At 42.3% G+C, this 21,938-nt stretch overlaps 3 protein-coding genes, 1 long non-coding RNA gene and 6 other non-coding genes across 10 annotated transcripts; all 10 read left to right on the forward strand.

Annotated features, from left to right (window-relative positions):
- The first annotated feature begins 516 nt into the window (after positions 1-516).
- Positions 517-589, forward strand: trnam-cau (transfer RNA methionine (anticodon CAU)). Its single transcript has one exon. It is a non-coding gene; the product is annotated as a tRNA-Met (tRNA).
- Positions 590-1,690: 1,101 nt separating this feature from the next.
- LOC132446165 (uncharacterized) lies at positions 1,691-7,046 on the forward strand. Its single transcript, XM_060036315.1, has 8 exons — positions 1,691-1,973; positions 3,127-3,765; positions 3,861-3,980; positions 4,347-5,933; positions 6,049-6,249; positions 6,333-6,541; positions 6,585-6,869; positions 7,017-7,046. The coding sequence occupies exons 2-8, from the start codon at positions 3,135-3,137 to the stop codon at positions 7,044-7,046; spliced, it is 3,063 nt and encodes a 1,020-aa protein (XP_059892298.1). The 5' UTR covers positions 1,691-1,973; positions 3,127-3,134.
- Positions 7,047-7,228: 182 nt separating this feature from the next.
- Positions 7,229-8,234, forward strand: LOC132447044 (uncharacterized). Its single transcript, XR_009523022.1, has 3 exons — positions 7,229-7,476; positions 7,566-7,811; positions 7,901-8,234. It is a non-coding gene; the product is annotated as an uncharacterized LOC132447044 (long non-coding RNA).
- A 2,474-nt stretch (positions 8,235-10,708) lies between these two features.
- Positions 10,709-10,781, forward strand: trnam-cau (transfer RNA methionine (anticodon CAU)). The gene has a single exon. It is a non-coding gene; the product is annotated as a tRNA-Met (tRNA).
- A 1,076-nt stretch (positions 10,782-11,857) lies between these two features.
- trnam-cau (transfer RNA methionine (anticodon CAU)) lies at positions 11,858-11,930 on the forward strand. Its single transcript has one exon. It is a non-coding gene; the product is annotated as a tRNA-Met (tRNA).
- A 1,076-nt stretch (positions 11,931-13,006) lies between these two features.
- On the forward strand, positions 13,007-13,079 carry trnam-cau (transfer RNA methionine (anticodon CAU)). Its single transcript has one exon. It is a non-coding gene; the product is annotated as a tRNA-Met (tRNA).
- Positions 13,080-14,155: 1,076 nt separating this feature from the next.
- On the forward strand, positions 14,156-14,228 carry trnam-cau (transfer RNA methionine (anticodon CAU)). Its single transcript has one exon. It is a non-coding gene; the product is annotated as a tRNA-Met (tRNA).
- A 1,088-nt stretch (positions 14,229-15,316) lies between these two features.
- Positions 15,317-15,389, forward strand: trnam-cau (transfer RNA methionine (anticodon CAU)). Its single transcript has one exon. It is a non-coding gene; the product is annotated as a tRNA-Met (tRNA).
- Positions 15,390-16,490: 1,101 nt separating this feature from the next.
- LOC132446166 (uncharacterized) lies at positions 16,491-18,733 on the forward strand. The gene is made up of 3 exons (XM_060036316.1): positions 16,491-16,773; positions 17,927-18,554; positions 18,661-18,733. The coding sequence occupies exons 2-3, from the start codon at positions 17,935-17,937 to the stop codon at positions 18,731-18,733; spliced, it is 693 nt and encodes a 230-aa protein (XP_059892299.1). The 5' UTR covers positions 16,491-16,773; positions 17,927-17,934.
- A 411-nt stretch (positions 18,734-19,144) lies between these two features.
- LOC132446167 (uncharacterized) lies at positions 19,145-21,852 on the forward strand. Its single transcript, XM_060036317.1, has 5 exons — positions 19,145-20,739; positions 20,855-21,055; positions 21,139-21,347; positions 21,391-21,675; positions 21,823-21,852. Exons 1-5 carry the CDS (start codon positions 19,278-19,280, stop codon positions 21,850-21,852), a joined length of 2,187 nt encoding a protein of 728 aa, XP_059892300.1. The 5' UTR covers positions 19,145-19,277.
- Positions 21,853-21,938: the final 86 nt, after the last annotated feature.

Genomic DNA, 21,938 nt, shown 5'->3' on the forward strand with positions numbered 1-21,938 from the left:
ATTGAGTTCAACAGTAGTTAAATTTTTCATATTGATTTATCATAATATGTGTAACATGGATTTTTATTATACTTGATATCAATCTTAGCACAAAAAATGCTGTAAGCCTGATTCTTGCTGTTCAATGGTTCCCTTGTTGGTGCAGTAGGCAGCACTTCATTCTCATGATCTGCAGGTCGTGAGTTCGTGCCTCACTTGGGGCACAGAGTTTAAGAAACTAAATTGTATCATGCATTGTAAAAATATTTGTAAAAAAAATCGGATACCAGTGCCCGGTTTAAAGATTCTTGATTTCCAGGCTATCTTAATATTCCGAAGCTATTACTTATGAGAATCTTGTTGCTTCTGGGAAGAAATGACTTGACAGCCACAAAACATGGCATTCCTAATTGTGTACAACAGTAGTTCAATTTGTCATATTGATTTAACATTATATGTGTAACATGGATTTCTATTATACATCAAATCGATCTAAGCGCAAAAATTGGTATGAGCCTGAATAGTTATGTTATTGCTGCCTCGTTGGCGCAGTAGGCAGCGCGTCAGTCTCATAATCTGAAGGTCGTGAGTTCGAGCCTCACACGGGGCATAGTGTTTTAGAAACTAACGAGTATCATGCATTGTAAAAATGTTTGTAAAAAAATCGGATACCAGTGCCCGGTTGAAAGAAACTTCATTTCCAGGCTGTCTTAATATACTGAAGGTAAGACTTGTGAGAATCTTGTGGCTTCTGAGAAGAAATGACTTGACAGCCATAAAACATGGTATTCTTAATTGAGTACAACAGTAGTTGGATTTATCATATTGATTTAACAAAATATGTGTTACGTGGATTTTTATTATACTTAATATCAATCTTTGCACAAAAATTGCTCTAAGCCGGAGTCTTGCTGTTCGCTGGTTCCCTCGTTGGTGCAGTAGGCAGCACTTCGTTCTCATATTCTGAAGGTCGTAAATTCGAGCCTCACACGGGGCACAGAGTTTTAGAAACTATCAAGTATCATGCATTGTGCCAATGTTTGTAAAAGAAATCGGGTATCAGTGCCATGTGTAAAGATTCTTGATTTCCAGGTTATCTTAATATTCTGAAGGTATTACTCATGAGAATCTTGTGGCTTCTGAGAAGAAATGACTTGACAGCCATAACACATGGCATTCTTCATTGAGTTCAACAGTAGTTAAATTTTTCATATTGATTTATCATAATATGTGTAACATGGATTTTTATTATACTTGATATCAATCTTAGCACAAAAAATGCTGTAAGCCTGATTCTTGCTGTGCAATGGTTCCCTTGTTGGTGCAGTAGGCAGCACTTCATTCTCATGATCTGAAGGTCGTGAGTTCGAGCATCACTTGGGGCACAGAGTTTAAGAAACTAAATTGTATCATGCATTGTAAAAATGTTTGTAAAAAAAATCGGATACCAGTGCCCGGTTTAAAGATTCTTGATTTCCAGGCTATCTTAATATTCCGAAGCTATTACTTATGAGAATCTTGTTGCTTCTGGGAAGAAATGACTTGACAGCCACAAAACATGGCATTCCTAATTGTGTACAACAGTAGTTCAATTTGTCATATTGATTTAACATTATATGTGTAACATGGATTTCTATTATACATTAAATCGATCTAAGCGCAAAAATTGGTATGAGCCTGAATAGTTATGTTATTGCTGCCTCGTTGGCGCTCCCCGTCGCCTGTGGGTCGAGGTAGAACCTACCAAGAATTGGCCAATCAGCGCTCGTATCATCTACCAAGAATTGGCCAATCAGCGCTCGTATCATCTACCAAGAATTGGCCAATCAGCGATCGTATATCGCGTGGCCTTTCGAGCGCCAATCAGCGCTCGTATTGCTACCAAGAATTACTTCACTTCAGTATTTTGATTTGCGAGTGACATTAGAAATTTACGAAAATCTTCACACCTTTCGTTTGATTACTTCACTTCACTTCTGATGAACATTTCCGAGGTAAGTCAGTCCTTTCTAGCTATTTTCAATACAAATAAATTGGATAATATCACGTTAACATATCCGTCAAATGCCAAAAGTCTGCTTCGACGATAGGTCGTCGTTCATCATTGTAACGTGTATGAATTATACGTATAAGGTAATGTGTATGTTCAGTAATGCATTTTATTGAATAGGTAACGTTAGTTGAATTAGTTTTAACATTTCAAAAAAATCCGTTACCGTTGGAACACGCAAGACCAGTAAACATAGCTGTGCAGTAAACACCAGTCAGAAGGCCCGTTACTACCAAGCAACAACTAGTACAGTGAATAAGCAGTAACTTGTTAGGTATCTAATAAATCGCTGTGTAATCAGTACTTCATTCAATGCCTCTTCCGTGGTCATTACAATACGGTTTGTTAAGTATCTAATTCTATCAAAAAAAATCGCTGTGTAATCAATACTTCATTCACTGCCTCTTCCGTCAGTAATGACGCAGTTTATATTTCCGTTACATGGCCTATATATGTTACAGCTTATATATGTTACATCTATACACAGCTTATATATGTTACACGGCCTATGGAGAGCTGCCTAGTCTTTATTCGTAATTTTGATCTGTTTCTCTCGTTTACTATTCTTAAAACACATTAGCCTATTATATAAAATTCATTCATTATATGTATTAGATTGAATAGGTCCAGTGCCGTTAAAACGATCATTTCATAAAGCCCACCGCGATTTAAAGCAGGTTAACATCCACTCTACTGCAAAATAGGCATGTAATATAAAATCACTATTCACAGAGCCTAATAATAGTCTGCTGTCGTGCAACAGGGCCATAACGAGGTGGTCACCCTAACTAACCCATAGTGACAAATATACAGAGAGCAGAATATTAAAGCAACATTACGAGGTGATCATGACTGAATATAACCGTTATTAATATAATATTCACAGCTGCCTTAAGTAATGTGTTCAAGTATTTGTTGTATTTTCTTTCTTTGTTCTTAAGATATTAAGTGGTAGGCTATATAACTTTACACAGTATTACTGGATTATGTCATAAGTATAACACTTTTATGAACTGAGAAGATTGATGTTGATTGTTGACTGTGTCTCTGTAATGGGAGATTTCTTACTTTATTATTGATATTTCCTCCACTTTCAGAATACAAAATGGATCCTAAATTTAGGAAGAAGGATGGCTGTATCTGCCTTTTTGACTCGGAGGATGCCAAGAAGGTCAAGGCGGAGAAACGGCCATGGACCAGAGCTCTTTCACCAGATGAGGTGAAAGAGTCTGCAAGGGAAGCTGTTGAGCATAAAGGTGGGGACCCAAACAACGAGGAGCATGTTCTTGGCCAGCATAAATTGCAGTTTGGGGCCTTCAGGCATCAAACATTTAAATGGCTGGCTGAGAACGCTCTGGGGTATGCTGGCTATGTGGTGGCATCCATGTCGGTGGAGTCAGGTCGCTCTGATTCAAACAACAATATGATAAATAAGAGACTTTTGGAGAAGTACGTATCTCAGTTTCCTGCTGGCCGCTATGCCATTCGGGTGAAGAAGGACGCACTGAGCTCCCAACCTGCCACTACAGCTTCTGCCTCTACACAGGCCGCCTCCACATCCCAACAGCCTTCAGCCTCCTTGCAGGCTGCTGTCAATGTAGCACCCGCCTTCTCTCCACGATCATCCGTTGTGCCTGTATCCTCCCTACGCGGCCTCTTGTCAAGGAGAGACCAGTCTCCCCAGGCTATCGCCAAAAATGTAAAGAGCCTCTTCACAAAACCAAGGTTTCAGCCATGTAAGTATGCAACAATACAATTAATTTGTGTTATACTGAGTTTTACATGTTTTCATATTTTTAATGTACACCATATTGATCTCATTATTTTTTAGCTATTCCTGCCCTGCCACGCGCTGGATCCATTACGGCATCATCTGCAGTGACAGTAAAAACGGAACCAACTGACAGCGAGCTCATGCAGGCTGCCGCAGAAGTTGACCCCGACACATCGCGTAAGTGTTTTTATTTTATGCACACAGCCCCTCTCTCTCTCTCTCTCTCTCTCTCTCTCTCTCTCTCTCTGTCTCTGTCTCTGTCTCTGTCTGTCTCACTCCTCTTGCTGTAAAAAAGAAATGTATGTCGTTACATGAGGACATTACAATCATGATTACAAATTTGAATTTAGCATACTTGAATATAATCAAAATGAAGATAGTGTGGTTTATCATATATAATTATTATTTCCATAATAACTTTCATGGTCTGTCTGTTTCCTTGTCTTGTTTTGGTGTGTTCCCTGTGTTTCCTGTTTTACTTTGGTATCTCTGTCTTGTTTCCACCCATGTTTTGAGCTAATAAATTATCCTTTACCTGAACAGAGAGCAGAATTTGCCTCCCCGCTGGTTGGATCCCCGCCCTGCCAGAGGTTGACCAGCACTGGATCTCGAAGGCTCTGTTCCGGTGGTCACCCTCTGGTCAACCAGAGTTTGAACTTGACAAGGTGGACAGAATGTGGTGGTATCCACCTCAGCAGTCGCTGACATCCAGTGCCATCCCAGCAATGGAGCAGTTCTTTGGGCACCCTCTGTTCCTGTGGATGCCCAGGAAGCTGTGGCGTGTGCGACTGCTCTGTCCACATCAAGACTGTGGGAAGGCAGAGCTCACCTCTGCGGGACTCCATCAGAGGGTCAGGCTGGTGGTTGGTGTCAGCGGCTCTTACTACCTGGTAGCCGAATACCTTGCATGTAAGAGTTGCAAAAGGAAGGTCATCAGCTGGAGCCACAACATCGTCTCTCAGCTAGACATTGGTCACCGCCTGCATTTCCCATGTCTGCTGACATACAAGCTGGGGTGCGACATGCAGGTTGTGCGCTTGATGCGTCAGCGGGGACTGGGGAACAGCAGCAGCCAGCTCCAAAAACAGCTGGAGGAGCAGCATGCAGAGAGCTGGCTGGGGAAAACAATTCAGTTCCTCACTGCTTACAGAGGAGTTGCACGTGCAATATCCTCGGGGCTGATTTTGCCAGTGCCGCTAGGGGACTTGCCAGTTATGCCTGCAGTGCCAAAACATCGCTGGTTGATGCAGGTGTATGCCCAAGATGTCCTTGGCAGACTGGACGAAGTTAAGGCTTCCATCACCTCACTCTTTGGCCAGGTCCTGAAGATGGACTCTACAAAGAAAATTGTAAGGAAGCTAGCTGGTCAGGCTACAGCTTCTTGGGCCACCAACGTTGGAAATGAGCATGGACATGTCATCATGTCTGTTCTCACAGCAAGTGAGGGCTGGGGCCTGATGAAGATGGCAGAGGGTCTTGTGAGGCGTTACAAGGATGCTGGTGTGCCACCTCCAGAGATCCTTTATGTGGACCGGGACTGCTGTGGGAACTCTCACCTTTTAAAAATCTTTGGTGCATGGCCAGGCATGAAGATCCGGTTGGACATCTGGCACTTCATGAGGAGATTTGCCACCGGTTGCACCACAGATTCCCATGCCCTCTACACCAGCTTCATGGCCCAACTCTCCCGCTGCATCTTTGCGTGGGATCAGAGCGACCTGCAGCGACTCAAAGCTGCCAAGCGGGCAGAGCTGGAAGCAAGCCACCTGCGTCCCACAGTGGAAGATGTCGCACGCCATATCTCCAAGGCTGAGACTATGCTTCACTGCAGGAGAGCTGTCCGGGAAAGTGGGGAGATGGGTGACCTGCTGAAGGACTTGATAGAGGCATACTCTGGAGAGAAGGGTTGCAATACCCTTGGTGTGCCTCTGATCAACAGAGCAAGGATGGCAGAAATCTTGAAGGCCCAGCTAAAACACCTTCCCTGCCTCCAGGACCCTCCAGGTTTCCAGTTATACACCCAGACTGGGACACTGAAGAAGGCTGGTCATGTGCTTCCTACATTCCGATGTGCCAGAGGGTCCACCTCGTTGGAAAGTTTCCACTTGCACATGAATAGATTCATCCCAGGTGAATAGTTTACTCTGTTAGGTTACTTTCCATATTAATTGAAATGTAATAATAAGTACTGCATGCAAGGACTCACAATGCAAATATCACAATGCAAATATTCAATATTTTTCAGGAACCCTGGCAAGTGACACCTTTTTCCAGGCATATCTGGTTGATGGTCTATTCAGGTGGAATGAGGACAGGACCATAACAGCAGAGGGGACCGAGGGGCCTCGTTCATACAGTGGCCTCCTAAAGCATGCTGCCAACCAGTTGTCAGAGGAGGTGCTTGGGAGAAAACTGGTGGAGTACACGGCCCCACGGAAATACACTGGTGTGTATGTAGTAAATTGTTATTAAAAAAATTAATATTTGGCAGCTCAATCACTTATGACCGTTTTTTTTGGATTGTTGCAGGAGAGCTTATAGGTATAGAATACCTATACAACCAAAATAATGCAGTGATGGAGGACTACAAGTTGGCCTTGGTGACACTGGAGACAGAAGACATCACTGTTGCAGAGGGGGAGTCTTCTTTGGAGCCATGTGACATCGAGGATCCAACTGTCCCAACCCTGGAGACAATATGGCCTCCACAACAGCTCACCCCTCCAGCTGCCCGTCCAGCCACTGCTCTGCCAGCTGCCCGTCCAGCCACTGCTCTGCCAGCTGCCCGTCCAGCCACTGCTCTGCCAGCTGCCCGTCCAGCCACTGCTCTGCCAGCTGCCCGTCCAGCCACTGCTCTGCCAGCTGCCCGTCCAGCCACTACTCTGCCAGCTGCCCGTCCAGCCACTGCTCTGCCAGCTGCCCGTCCAGCCACTGCTCTGCCAGCTGCCCGTCCAGCCACTGCTCTGCCAGCTGCCCGTCCAGCCACTGCTCTGCCAGCTGCCCGTTCAGCCACTGCTCTGCCAGCTGCACTCTCTGCAGCTTTTACAGTTGCCCCTATGCATAGTGGTAAGTTTTTATTGAAATGTCAAAAGTAACAATTATTGTCATTAATATGAAACATTACAATAAGATGCTTATGATGTTCATTTCATCTGACTTCATCTTCACACATGTTCTCTTGATCTCTCTCAATTTTATTTTTTTCTAATTTAGCTCCCCAGCAAGACACACAGGACTTGGTAGACGATCAGCCTTCAACATCAGCTCTGGGCTCCACCAGTCATGATGTAGGTTTATGTTTTTGACAACATTGTAAACTTCATAAACTTAAAGTTCTATGTTTACTTACTTAAACATATGGATATAATATTTTACAATTTAAAATGCATATCTGATTTTAATCGCTCTGTTAATTCTAGGACTCGGTTGGACCTGAAAATGTTGAGGGCTTTCAAGCAGTCCAGGACTTGACTGTTTTTTTATTTAAATTAAAAGAACACAGTCTTGCCCTGTCAAGGGAGGAGGCTGAGGAAATAATTTCCCTGTGGAATTATTTGTCAGACTTTGACAAGTGTCGCACAGTGTACCCCCCACGTCACCAGGATACACTCGCACATGGCAGATTCAGGACGTCAAAAAAGGCTGTTGCGCCTGGTGTGGAGAGTACAAAGCGGTACGTATGTTTTTCTGAGCAAGCTTGACCATGCTGCATGCTATAACATCATGTCTTGTACTACACTAATGCAACCAATACCTTTGCAGATGCTTTGCAGGAGGGAGAAGCCCAGCACAGTGGCCAGACTGCAATCGGGTTTGTGAGGCACTCTTCGTCCAACTTTGTGAGGAGTACCGTGGATCGAGGCGGATTGATGGGGTCCGCCACGAGCGCTGGAGTCTGGTCATGAAAGCATACCTCCACATCCGTCAGGTTGTTTTAAACAACGCCACGGTGATGGAGAAGACCTCACTTCAGCTCCCGGTCGTGAACACGGCAACACTCTCGAGTTGGTGAGTTAACAAAGTATTAACATAGTAGCTGTGTTTTCTGTGTAGGTATATCTTGCTTTGGTATACAAAAAACACTTTTATATTTGTAGGTACTGCAAACGGGAAAGAGGACAGGAGAAGAGGATTCTCGAGCAAGGGATCTGTCCGCCTCAGACAAAAACTGTGAGCCCCGAGAGCCTGCCTCCTGCAGTTCAGAGGAAAGGCAAACCGTGTATGCCTCAAAGCATCGCGGCATATTCCCACGTGTTTGTTCTGCCACCTAACACTGCAGGGACGGCAACACTGCAGGGACGGAAGATCAGAAGAGTGAACCCTCCTTCTGATCTTCTGAGGCCACCATTCCTCGCAGCCCTCGAGCCTCAAATCCAGCCCCCCACACCTGTGTTTCCCACACCTCCATTCATCCCACCTCTCCTGCCTCAACCCCTCTGGTCTGTGCCTCAACCTCACCTGCCTGCCTTACAGCCTGCAGGAGCATCTGTGGTACATGTGCCATACTTACCCTATACCACCACCCACCATCGAAAGAAAAAAAGAGAGGAGGAGGAGAAGACTGGTTTTAAGAAGAGGAAATACTCAAGGAGTAGTGCCACCATTTTCTGCCGTCAGTGTCAGAGGGAGCGGGACCCTGCCACTCACAATCAGTACTTTGGGAACTGGTACTGCCACGCCACAGCAACCATGACCCTGGCTGAGTGGAGGGCTGCACTTGAAGCCAAGGGTTATGGGAGGAAGAAGGGAGCTCCACCTTAAATTGGCAGTGTATCGGGCACAAAAAGTTTTTAATGTTTTTTAATGTTGTTTTTAAGTTTTAATTTAAGTTTTTAGTTGTGACTTTTTGTGCAATAACGTTTTACTGTGAGTGTGACACAATCTTAATTTAATTTCCCTCTTAATGCTTTAATAAAACACAATATGACAAAATACAAATGTTGTTTATTCAAATACAATATACCACTGGAGAGCTTGAAGTTACAAAAAATCAAATCAAGTTATATACCCTTTATCATAATGCCAGCCTACTTAATCACAATGGTTAGCTTATACATTTTACATGACTTCCTATTAATTGTCAATGCTTTTGATTTAGTTTAATTTAAATGCAGAGCGCAAAATGCGTTCATATGACCATGCATAACAAACAAAGCACAACAGACAGTATTAATTATTATTGCTTGGACAGCATTTATAATGAACCTGATCACTTAGACACTGTTTTACAGTGATATTAACATCTCTATAATCACTGTTAACATGGCCTCTTAATGCTTTAATAAAACGGGCACTAAACACACCGGTGTAGGAGATCGTAATGAAATTAAGACGGAGACTTGATTGCCGGTGAAAATACCACGAGAATGATTTATTTCCCCAAACACAGAACCACGCACAGCCAGAGGTGCGTTCCTTAAGTCATGCGTCGCACCACCCAGGTGGGTCTCACGCCCCCTTCCCTTAAAGGGGGCACGCACCATCCATCATACACATAGTGAATTACGATACCGCTACACCGGCATGGTTTAGTTTCATTGGTGAACACAGCGACGACCGGCAAAGATATATATTTGATACAACATTATTATTCGTTTGCATAAGGATCTGGACATGTTTCTGACAATATGAATGTACAGTAGTCATGTTATGATCATAACAAATTAGGATCTACCAGGATTCGATACGATGAAAATCAGCATGTTTTTTGGTATATGATGGTACTTTACCTAGACAAACACGCAGCTTTCTTGGCGCAGTAGGCAGCGCGTCAGTCTCATAATTTGAAGGTCGTGAGTTCGAGCCTCACACGGGGCATAGTGTTTTAGAAACTAACGAGTATCATGCATTGTAAAAATGTTTGTAAAAAAATCGGATACCAGTGCCCGGTTGAAAGAAACTTCATTTCCAGGCTGTCTTAATATACTGAAGGTAAGACTTGTGAGAATCTTGTGGCTTCTGAGAAGAAATGACTTGACAGCCATAAAACATGGTATTCTTAATTGAGTACAACAGTAGTTGGATTTATCATATCGATTTAACAAAATATGTGTTACGTGGATTTTTATTATACTTAATATCAATCTTTGCACAAAAATTGCTCTAAGCCTGAGTCTTGCTGTTCGCTGGTTCCCTCGTTGGTGCAGTAGGCAGCACTTCATTCTCATATTCTAAAGGTCGTAAATTCGAGCCTCACACGGGGCACAGAGTTTTAGAAACTATCCAGTATCATGCATTGTGCCAATGTTTGTAAAAGAAATCGGGTATCAGTGCCATGTGTAAAGATTCTTGATTTCCAGGTTATCTTAATATTCTGAAGGTATTACTCATGAGAATCTTGTGGCTTCTGAGAAGAAATGACTTGACAGCCATAACACATGGCATTCTTCATTGAGTTCAACAGTAGTTAAATTTTTCATATTGATTTATCATAATATGTGTAACATGGATTTTTATTATACTTGATATCAATCTTAGCACAAAAAATGCTGTAAGCCTGACTCTTGCTGTTCAATGGTTCCCTTGTTGGTGCAGTAGGCAGCACTTCATTCTCATGATCTGAAGGTCGTGAGTTCGAGCCTCACTTGGGGCACAGAATTTAAGAAACTAAATTGTATCATGCATTGTAAAAATGTTTGTAAAAAAAATCGGATACCAGTGCCCGGTTTAAAGATTCTTGATTTCCAGGCTATCTTAATATTCCGAAGCTATTAATTATGAGAATCTTGTTGCTTCTGGGAAGAAATGACTTGAAAGCCATAAAACATGGCATTCCTAATTGTGTACAACAGTAGTTCAATTTGTCATATTGATTTGACATTATATGTGTAACATGGATTTCTATTATACATTAAATCGATCTAAGCGCAAAAATTGGTATGAGCCTGAATTGGCATGTTATGGCTGCCTCGTTGGCGCAGTAGGCAGCGCGTCAGTCTCATAATCTGAAGGTCGTGAGTTCGAGCCTCACACGGGGCATAGTGTTTTAGAAACTAACGAGTATCATGCATTGTAAAAAAATCGGATACCAGTGCCCGGTTGAAAGAAACTTCATTTCCAGGCTGTCTTAATATACTGAAGGTAAGACTTGTGAGAATCTTGTGGCTTCTGAGAAGAAATGACTTGACAGCAATAAAACATGGTATTCTTAATTGAGTACAACAGTAGTTGGATTTATCATATCGATTTAACAAAATATGTGTTACGTGGATTTTTATTATACTTAATATCAATCTTTGCACAAAAATTGCTCTAAGCCTGAGTCTTGCTGTTCGCTGGTTCCCTCGTTGGTGCAGTAGGCAGCACTTCATTCTCATATTCTGAAGGTCGTAAATTCGAGCCTCACACGGGGCACAGAGTTTTAGAAACTATCCAGTATCATGCATTGTGCCAATGTTTGTAAACGAAATCGGGTATCAGTGCCATGTGTAAAGATTCTTGATTTCCAGGTTATCTTAATATTCTGAAGGTATTACTCATGAGAATCTTGTGGCTTCTGAGAAGAAATGACTTGACAGCCATAACACATGGCATTCTTCATTGAGTTCAACAGTAGTTAAATTTTTCATATTGATTTATCATAATATGTGTAACATGGATTTTTATTATACTTGATATCAATCTTAGCACAAAAAATGCTGTAAGCCTGACTCTTGCTGTTCAATGGTTCCCTTGTTGGTGCAGTAGGCAGCACTTCATTCTCATGATCTGAAGGTCGTGAGTTCGAGCCTCACTTGGGGCACAGAATTTAAGAAACTAAATTGTATCATGCATTGTAAAAATGTTTGTAAAAAAAATCGGATACCAGTGCCCGGTTTAAAGATTCTTGATTTCCAGGCTATCTTAATATTCCGAAGCTATTAATTATGAGAATCTTGTTGCTTCTGGGAAGAAATGACTTGAAAGCCATAAAACATGGCATTCCTAATTGTGTACAACAGTAGTTCAATTTGTCATATTGATTTGACATTATATGTGTAACATGGATTTCTATTATACATTAAATCGATCTAAGCGCAAAAATTGGTATGAGCCTGAATTGGCATGTTATGGCTGCCTCGTTGGCGCAGTAGGCAGCGCGTCAGTCTCATAATCTGAAGGTCGTGAGTTCGAGCCTCACACGGGGCATAGTGTTTTAGAAACTAACGAGTATCATGCATTGTAAAAAAATCGGATACCAGTGCCCGGTTGAAAGAAACTTCATTTCCAGGCTGTCTTAATATACTGAAGGTAAGACTTGTGAGAATCTTGTGGCTTCTGAGAAGAAATGACTTGACAGCAATAAAACATGGTATTCTTAATTGAGTACAACAGTAGTTGGATTTATCATATCGATTTAACAAAATATGTGTTACGTGGATTTTTATTATACTTAATATCAATCTTTGCACAAAAATTGCTCTAAGCCTGAGTCTTGCTGTTCGCTGGTTCCCTCGTTGGTGCAGTAGGCAGCACTTCATTCTCATATTCTGAAGGTCGTAAATTCGAGCCTCACACGGGGCACAGAGTTTTAGAAACTATCCAGTATCATGCATTGTGCCAATGTTTGTAAACGAAATCGGGTATCAGTGCCATGTGTAAAGATTCTTGATTTCCAGGTTATCTTAATATTCTGAAGGTATTACTCATGAGAATCTTGTGGCTTCTGAGAAGAAATGACTTGACAGCCATAACACATGGCATTCTTCATTGAGTTCAACAGTAGTTAAATTTTTCATATTGATTTATCATAATATGTGTAACATGGATTTTTATTATACTTGATATCAATCTTAGCACAAAAAATGCTGTAAGCCTGACTCTTGCTGTTCAATGGTTCCCTTGTTGGTGCAGTAGGCAGCACTTCATTCTCATGATCTGAAGGTCGTGAGTTCGAGCCTCACTTGGGGCGCAGAGTTTAAGAAACTAAATTGTATCATGCATTGTAAAAATGTTTGTAAAAAAAATCGGATACCAGTGCCCGGTTTAAAGATTCTTGATTTCCAGGCTATCTTAATATTCCGAAGCTATTACTTATGAGAATCTTGTTGCTTCTGGGAAGAAATGACTTGACAGCCATAAAACATGGCATTCCTAATTGTGTACAACAGTAGTTCAATTTGTCATATTGATTTGACATTATATGTGTAACATGGATTTCTATTATACATTAAATCGATCTAAGCGCAAAAATTGGTATGAGCCTGAATTGGCATGTTATGGCTGCCTCGTTGGCGCAGTAGGCAGCGCGTCAGTCTCATAATCTGAAGGTCGTGAGTTCGAGCCTCACACGGGGCATAGTGTTTTAGAAACTAACGAGTATCATGCATTGTAAAAAAATCGGATACCAGTGCCCGGTTGAAAGAAACTTCATTTCCAGGCTGTCTTAATATACTGAAGGTAAGACTTGTGAGAATCTTGTGGCTTCTGAGAAGAAATGACTTGACAGCAATAAAACATGGTATTCTTAATTGAGTACAACAGTAGTTGGATTTATCATATCGATTTAACAAAATATGTGTTACGTGGATTTTTATTATACTTAATATCAATCTTTGCACAAAAATTGCTCTAAGCCTGAGTCTTGCTGTTCGCTGGTTCCCTCGTTGGTGCAGTAGGCAGCACTTCATTCTCATATTCTGAAGGTCGTAAATTCGAGCCTCACACGGGGCACAGAGTTTTAGAAACTATCCAGTATCATGCATTGTGCCAATGTTTGTAAACGAAATCGGGTATCAGTGCCATGTGTAAAGATTCTTGATTTCCAGGTTATCTTAATATTCTGAAGGTATTACTCATGAGAATCTTGTGGCTTCTGAGAAGAAATGACTTGACAGCCATAACACATGGCATTCTTCATTGAGTTCAACAGTAGTTAAATTTTTCATATTGATTTATCATAATATGTGTAACATGGATTTTTATTATACTTGATATCAATCTTAGCACAAAAAATGCTGTAAGCCTGACTCTTGCTGTTCAATGGTTCCCTTGTTGGTGCAGTAGGCAGCACTTCATTCTCATGATCTGAAGGTCGTGAGTTCGAGCCTCACTTGGGGCGCAGAGTTTAAGAAACTAAATTGTATCATGCATTGTAAAAATGTTTGTAAAAAAAATCGGATACCAGTGCCCGGTTTAAAGATTCTTGATTTCCAGGCTATCTTAATATTCCGAAGCTATTACTTATGAGAATCTTGTTGCTTCTGGGAAGAAATGACTTGACAGCCATAAAACATGGCATTCCTAATTGTGTACAACAGTAGTTCAATTTGTCATATTGATTTGACATTATATGTGTAACATGGATTTCTATTATACATTAAATCGATCTAAGCGCAAAAATTGGTATGAGCCTGAATAGTTATGTTTTTGCTGCCTCGTTGGCGCAGTAGGCAGCGCGTCAGTCTCATAATCTGAAGGTCGTGAGTTCGAGCCTCACACGGGGCATAGTGTTTTAGAAACTAACGAGTATCATGCATTGTAAAAATGTTTGTAAAAAAATCGGATACCAGTGCCCGGTTGAAAGAAACTTCATTTCCAGGCTGTCTTAATATACTGAAGGTAAGACTTGTGAGAATCTTGTGGCTTCTGAGAAGAAATGACTTGACAGCCATAAAACATGGTATTCTTAATTGAGTACAACAGTAGTTGGATTTATCATATTGATTTAACAAAATATGTGTTACGTGGATTTTTATTATACTTAATATCAATCTTTGCACAAAAATTGCTCTAAGCCGGAGTCTTGCTGTTCGCTGGTTCCCTCGTTGGTGCAGTAGGCAGCACTTCGTTCTCATATTCTGAAGGTCGTAAATTCGAGCCTCACACGGGGCACAGAGTTTTAGAAACTATCAAGTATCATGCATTGTGCCAATGTTTGTAAAAGAAATCGGGTATCAGTGCCATGTGTAAAGATTCTTGATTTCCAGGTTATCTTAATATTCTGAAGGTATTACTCATGAGAATCTTGTGGCTTCTGAGAAGAAATGACTTGACAGCCATAACACATGGCATTCTTCATTGAGTTCAACAGTAGTTAAATTTTTCATATTGATTTATCATAATATGTGTAACATGGATTTTTATTATACTTGATATCAATCTTAGCACAAAAAATGCTGTAAGCCTGATTCTTGCTGTTCAATGGTTCCCTTGTTGGTGCAGTAGGCAGCACTTCATTCTCATGATCTGCAGGTCGTGAGTTCGTGCCTCACTTGGGGCACAGAGTTTAAGAAACTAAATTGTATCATGCATTGTAAAAATATTTGTAAAAAAAATCGGATACCAGTGCCCGGTTTAAAGATTCTTGATTTCCAGGCTATCTTAATATTCCGAAGCTATTACTTATGAGAATCTTGTTGCTTCTGGGAAGAAATGACTTGACAGCCACAAAACATGGCATTCCTAATTGTGTACAACAGTAGTTCAATTTGTCATATTGATTTAACATTATATGTGTAACATGGATTTCTATTATACATCAAATCGATCTAAGCGCAAAAATTGGTATGAGCCTGAATAGATATGTTATTGCTGCCTCGTTGGCGCAGTAGGCAGCGCGTCAGTCTCATAATCTGAAGGTCGTGAGTTCGAGCCTCACACGGGGCATAGTGTTTTAGAAACTAACGAGTATCATGCATTGTAAAAATGTTTGTAAAAAAATCGGATACCAGTGCCCGGTTGAAAGAAACTTCATTTCCAGGCTGTCTTAATATACTGAAGGTAAGACTTGTGAGAATCTTGTGGCTTCTGAGAAGAAATGACTTGACAGCCATAAAACATGGTATTCTTAATTGAGTACAACAGTAGTTGGATTTATCATATTGATTTAACAAAATATGTGTTACGTGGATTTTTATTATACTTAATATCAATCTTTGCACAAAAATTGCTCTAAGCCGGAGTCTTGCTGTTCGCTGGTTCCCTCGTTGGTGCAGTAGGCAGCACTTCGTTCTCATATTCTGAAGGTCGTAAATTCGAGCCTCACACGGGGCACAGAGTTTTAGAAACTATCAAGTATCATGCATTGTGCCAATGTTTGTAAAAGAAATCGGGTATCAGTGCCATGTGTAAAGATTCTTGATTTCCAGGTTATCTTAATATTCTGAAGGTATTACTCATGAGAATCTTGTGGCTTCTGAGAAGAAATGACTTGACAGCCATAACACATGGCATTCTTCATTGAGTTCAACAGTAGTTAAATTTTTCATATTGATTTATCATAATATGTGTAACATGGATTTTTATTATACTTGATATCAATCTTAGCACAAAAAATGCTGTAAGCCTGATTCTTGCTGTGCAATGGTTCCCTTGTTGGTGCAGTAGGCAGCACTTCATTCTCATGATCTGAAGGTCGTGAGTTCGAGCATCACTTGGGGCACAGAGTTTAAGAAACTAAATTGTATCATGCATTGTAAAAATGTTTGTAAAAAAAATCGGATACCAGTGCCCGGTTTAAAGATTCTTGATTTCCAGGCTATCTTAATATTCCGAAGCTATTACTTATGAGAATCTTGTTGCTTCTGGGAAGAAATGACTTGACAGCCACAAAACATGGCATTCCTAATTGTGTACAACAGTAGTTCAATTTGTCATATTGATTTAACATTATATGTGTAACATGGATTTCTATTATACATTAAATCGATCTAAGCGCAAAAATTGGTATGAGCCTGAATAGTTATGTTATTGCTGCCTCGTTGGCGCTCCCCGTCGCCTGTGGGTCGAGGTAGAACCTACCAAGAATTGGCCAATCAGCGCTCGTATCATCTACCAAGAATTGGCCAATCAGCGCTCGTATCATCTACCAAGAATTGGCCAATCAGCGATCGTATATCGCGTGGCCTTTCGAGCGCCAATCAGCGCTCGTATTGCTACCAAGAATTACTTCACTTCAGTATTTTGATTTGCGAGTGACATTAGAAATTTACGAAAATCTTCACACCTTTCGTTTGATTACTTCACTTCACTTCTGATGAACATTTCCGAGGTAAGTCAGTCCTTTCTAGCTATTTTCAATACAAATAAATTGGATAATATCACGTTAACATATCCGTCAAATGCCAAAAGTCTGCTTCGACGATAGGTCGTCGTTCATCATTGTAACGTGTATGAATTATACGTATAAGGTAATGTGTATGTTCAGTAATGCATTTTATTGAATAGGTAACGTTAGTTGAATTAGTTTTAACATTTCAAAAAAATCCGTTACCGTTGGAACACGCAAGACCAGTAAACATAGCTGTGCAGTAAACACCAGTCAGAAGGCCCGTTACTACCAAGCAACAACTAGTACAGTGAATAAGCAGTAACTTGTTAGGTATCTAATAAATCGCTGTGTAATCAGTACTTCATTCAATGCCTCTTCCGTGGTCATTACAATACGGTTTGTTAAGTATCTAATTCTATCAAAAAAAATCGCTGTGTAATCAATACTTCATTCACTGCCTCTTCCGTCAGTAATGACGCAGTTTATATTTCCGTTACATGGCCTATATATGTTACAGCTTATATATGTTACATCTATACACAGCTTATATATGTTACACGGCCTATGGAGAGCTGCCTAGTCTTTATTCGTAATTTTGATCTGTTTCTCTCGTTTACTATTCTTAAAACACATTAGCCTATTATATAAAATTCATTCATTATATGTATTAGATTGAATAGGTCCAGTGCCGTTAAAACGATCATTTCATAAAGCCCACCGCGATTTAAAGCAGGTTAACATCCACTCTACTGCAAAATAGGCATGTAATATAACATCACTATTCACAGAGCCTAATAATAGTCTGCTGTCGTGCAACAGGGCCATAACGAGGTGGTCACCCTAACTAACCCATAGTGACAAATATACAGAGAGCAGAATATTAAAGCAACATTACGAGGTGATCATGACTGAATATAACCGTTATTAATATAATATTCACAGCTGCCTTAAGTAATGTGTTCAAGTATTTGTTGTATTTTCTTTCTTTGTTCTTAAGATATTAAGTGGTAGGCTATATAACTTTACACAGTATTACTGGATTATGTCATAAGTATAACACTTTTATGAACTGAGAAGATTGATGTTGATTGTTGACTGTGTCTCTGTAATGGGAGATTTCTTACTTTATTATTGATATTTCCTCCACTTTCAGAATACAAAATGGATCCTAAATTTAGGAAGAAGGATGGCTGTATCTGCCTTTTTGACTCGGAGGATGCCAAGAAGGTCAAGGCGGAGAAACGGCCATGGACCAGAGCTCTTTCACCAGATGAGGTGAAAGAGTCTGCAAGGGAAGCTGTTGAGCATAAAGGTGGGGACCCAAACAACGAGGAGCATGTTCTTGGCCAGCATAAATTGCAGTTTGGGGCCTTCAGGCATCAAACATTTAAATGGCTGGCTGAGAACGCTCTGGGGTATGCTGGCTATGTGGTGGCATCCATGTCGGTGGAGTCAGGTCGCTCTGATTCAAACAACAATATGATAAATAAGAGACTTTTGGAGAAGTACGTATCTCAGTTTCCTGCTGGCCGCTATGCCATTCGGGTGAAGAAGGACGCACTGAGCTCCCAACCTGCCACTACAGCTTCTGCCTCTACACAGGCCGCCTCCACATCCCAACAGCCTTCAGCCTCCTTGCAGGCTGCTGTCAATGTAGCACCCGCCTTCTCTCCACGATCATCCGTTGTGCCTGTATCCTCCCTACGCGGCCTCTTGTCAAGGAGAGACCAGTCTCCCCAGGCTATCGCCAAAAATGTAAAGAGCCTCTTCACAAAACCAAGGTTTCAGCCATGTAAGTATGCAACAATACAATTAATTTGTGTTATACTGAGTTTTACATGTTTTCATATTTTTAATGTACACCATATTGATCTCATTATTTTTTAGCTATTCCTGCCCTGCCACGCGCTGGATCCATTACGGCATCATCTGCAGTGACAGTAAAAACGGAACCAACTGACAGCGAGCTCATGCAGGCTGCCGCAGAAGTTGACCCCGACACATCGCGTAAGTGTTTTTATTTTATGCACACAGCCCCTCTCTCTCTCTCTCTCTCTCTCTCTCTCTCTCTCTCTCTGTCTCTGTCTCTGTCTCTGTCTGTCTCACTCCTCTTGCTGTAAAAAAGAAATGTATGTCGTTACATGAGGACATTACAATCATGATTACAAATTTGAATTTAGCATACTTGAATATAATCAAAATGAAGATAGTGTGGTTTATCATATATAATTATTATTTCCATAATAACTTTCATGGTCTGTCTGTTTCCTTGTCTTGTTTTGGTGTGTTCCCTGTGTTTCCTGTTTTACTTTGGTATCTCTGTCTTGTTTCCACCCATGTTTTGAGCTAATAAATTATCCTTTACCTGAACAGAGAGCAGAATTTGCCTCCCCGCTGGTTGGATCCCCGCCCTGCCAGAGGTTGACCAGCACTGGATCTCGAAGGCTCTGTTCCGGTGGTCACCCTCTGGTCAACCAGAGTTTGAACTTGACAAGGTGGACAGAATGTGGTGGTATCCACCTCAGCAGTCGCTGACATCCAGTGCCATCCCAGCAATGGAGCAGTTCTTTGGGCACCCTCTGTTCCTGTGGATGCCCAGGAAGCTGTGGCGTGTGCGACTGCTCTGTCCACATCAAGACTGTGGGAAGGCAGAGCTCACCTCTGCGGGACTCCATCAGAGGGTCAGGCTGGTGGTTGGTGTCAGCGGCTCTTACTACCTGGTAGCCGAATACCTTGCATGTAAGAGTTGCAAAAGGAAGGTCATCAGCTGGAGCCACAACATCGTCTCTCAGCTAGACATTGGTCACCGCCTGCATTTCCCATGTCTGCTGACATACAAGCTGGGGTGCGACATGCAGGTTGTGCGCTTGATGCGTCAGCGGGGACTGGGGAACAGCAGCAGCCAGCTCCAAAAACAGCTGGAGGAGCAGCATGCAGAGAGCTGGCTGGGGAAAACAATTCAGTTCCTCACTGCTTACAGAGGAGTTGCACGTGCAATATCCTCGGGGCTGATTTTGCCAGTGCCGCTAGGGGACTTGCCAGTTATGCCTGCAGTGCCAAAACATCGCTGGTTGATGCAGGTGTATGCCCAAGATGTCCTTGGCAGACTGGACGAAGTTAAGGCTTCCATCACCTCACTCTTTGGCCAGGTCCTGAAGATGGACTCTACAAAGAAAATTGTAAGGAAGCTAGCTGGTCAGGCACGGTCTACAGCTTCTTGGGCCACCAACGTTGGAAATGAGCATGGACATGTCATCATGTCTGTTCTCACAGCAAGTGAGGGCTGGGGCCTGATGAAGATGGCAGAGGGTCTTGTGAGGCGTTACAAGGATGCTGGTGTGCCACCTCCAGAGATCCTTTATGTGGACCGGGACTGCTGTGGGAACTCTCACCTTTTAAAAATCTTTGGTGCATGGCCAGGCATGAAGATCCGGTTGGACATCTGGCACTTCATGAGGAGATTTGCCACCGGTTGCACCACAGATTCCCATGCCCTCTACACCAGCTTCATGGCCCAACTCTCCCGCTGCATCTTTGCGTGGGATCAGAGCGACCTGCAGCGACTCAAAGCTGCCAAGCGGGCAGAGCTGGAAGCAAGCCACCTGCGTCCCACAGTGGAAGATGTCGCACGCCATATCTCCAAGGCTGAGACTATGCTTCACTGCAGGAGAGCTGTCCGGGAAAGTGGGGAGATGGGTGACCTGCTGAAGGACTTGATAGAGGCATACTCTGGAGAGAAGGGTTGCAATACCCTTGGTGTGCCTCTGATCAACAGAGCAAGGATGGCAGAAATCTTGAAGGCCCAGCTAAAACACCTTCCCTGCCTCCAGGACCCTCCAGGTTTCCAGTTATACACCCAGACTGGGACACTGAAGAAGGCTGGTCATGTGCTTCCTACATTCCGATGTGCCAGAGGGTCCACCTCGTTGGAAAGTTTCCACTTGCACATGAATAGATTCATCCCAGGTGAATAGTTTACTCTGTTAGGTTACTTTCCATATTAATTGAAATGTAATAATAAGTACTGCATGCAAGGACTCACAATGCAAATATCACAATGCAAATATTCAATATTTTTCAGGAACCCTGGCAAGTGACACCTTTTTCCAGGCATATCTGGTTGATGGTCTATTCAGGTGGAATGAGGACAGGACCATAACAGCAGAGGGGACCGAGGGGCCTCGTTCATACAGTGGCCTCCTAAAGCATGCTGCCAACCAGTTGTCAGAGGAGGTGCTTGGGAGAAAACTGGTGGAGTACACGGCCCCACGGAAATACACTGGTGTGTATGTAGTAAATTGTTATTAAAAAAATTAATATTTGGCAGCTCAATCACTTATGACCGTTTTTTTTGGATTGTTGCAGGAGAGCTTATAGGTATAGAATACCTATACAACCAAAATAATGCAGTGATGGAGGACTACAAGTTGGCCTTGGTGACACTGGAGACAGAAGACATCACTGTTGCAGAGGGGGAGTCTTCTTTGGAGCCATGTGACATCGAGGATCCAACTGTCCCAACCCTGGAGACAATATGGCCTCCACAACAGCTCACCCCTCCAGCTGCCCGTCCAGCCACTGCTCTGCCAGCTGCCCGTCCAGCCACTGCTCTGCCAGCTGCCCGTCCAGCCACTGCTCTGCCAGCTGCCCGTCCAGCCACTGCTCTGCCAGCTGCCCGTCCAGCCACTGCTCTGCCAGCTGCCCGTCCAGCCACTACTCTGCCAGCTGCCCGTCCAGCCACTGCTCTGCCAGCTGCCCGTCCAGCCACTGCTCTGCCAGCTGCCCGTCCAGCCACTGCTCTGCCAGCTGCCCGTCCAGCCACTGCTCTGCCAGCTGCCCGTTCAGCCACTGCTCTGCCAGCTGCACTCTCTGCAGCTTTTACAGTTGCCCCTATGCATAGTGGTAAGTTTTTATTGAAATGTCAAAAGTAACAATTATTGTCATTAATATGAAACATTACAATAAGATGCTTATGATGTTCATTTCATCTGACTTCATCTTCACACATGTTCTCTTGATCTCTCTCAATTTTATTTTTTTCTAATTTAGCTCCCCAGCAAGACACACAGGACTTGGTAGACGATCAGCCTTCAACATCAGCTCTGGGCTCCACCAGTCATGATGTAGGTTTATGTTTTTGACAACATTGTAAACTTCATAAACTT

This window comes from Gadus macrocephalus, chromosome 18, assembly GCF_031168955.1.
Source record: "Gadus macrocephalus chromosome 18, ASM3116895v1".
Taxonomy (NCBI): domain Eukaryota; kingdom Metazoa; phylum Chordata; class Actinopteri; order Gadiformes; family Gadidae; genus Gadus; species Gadus macrocephalus.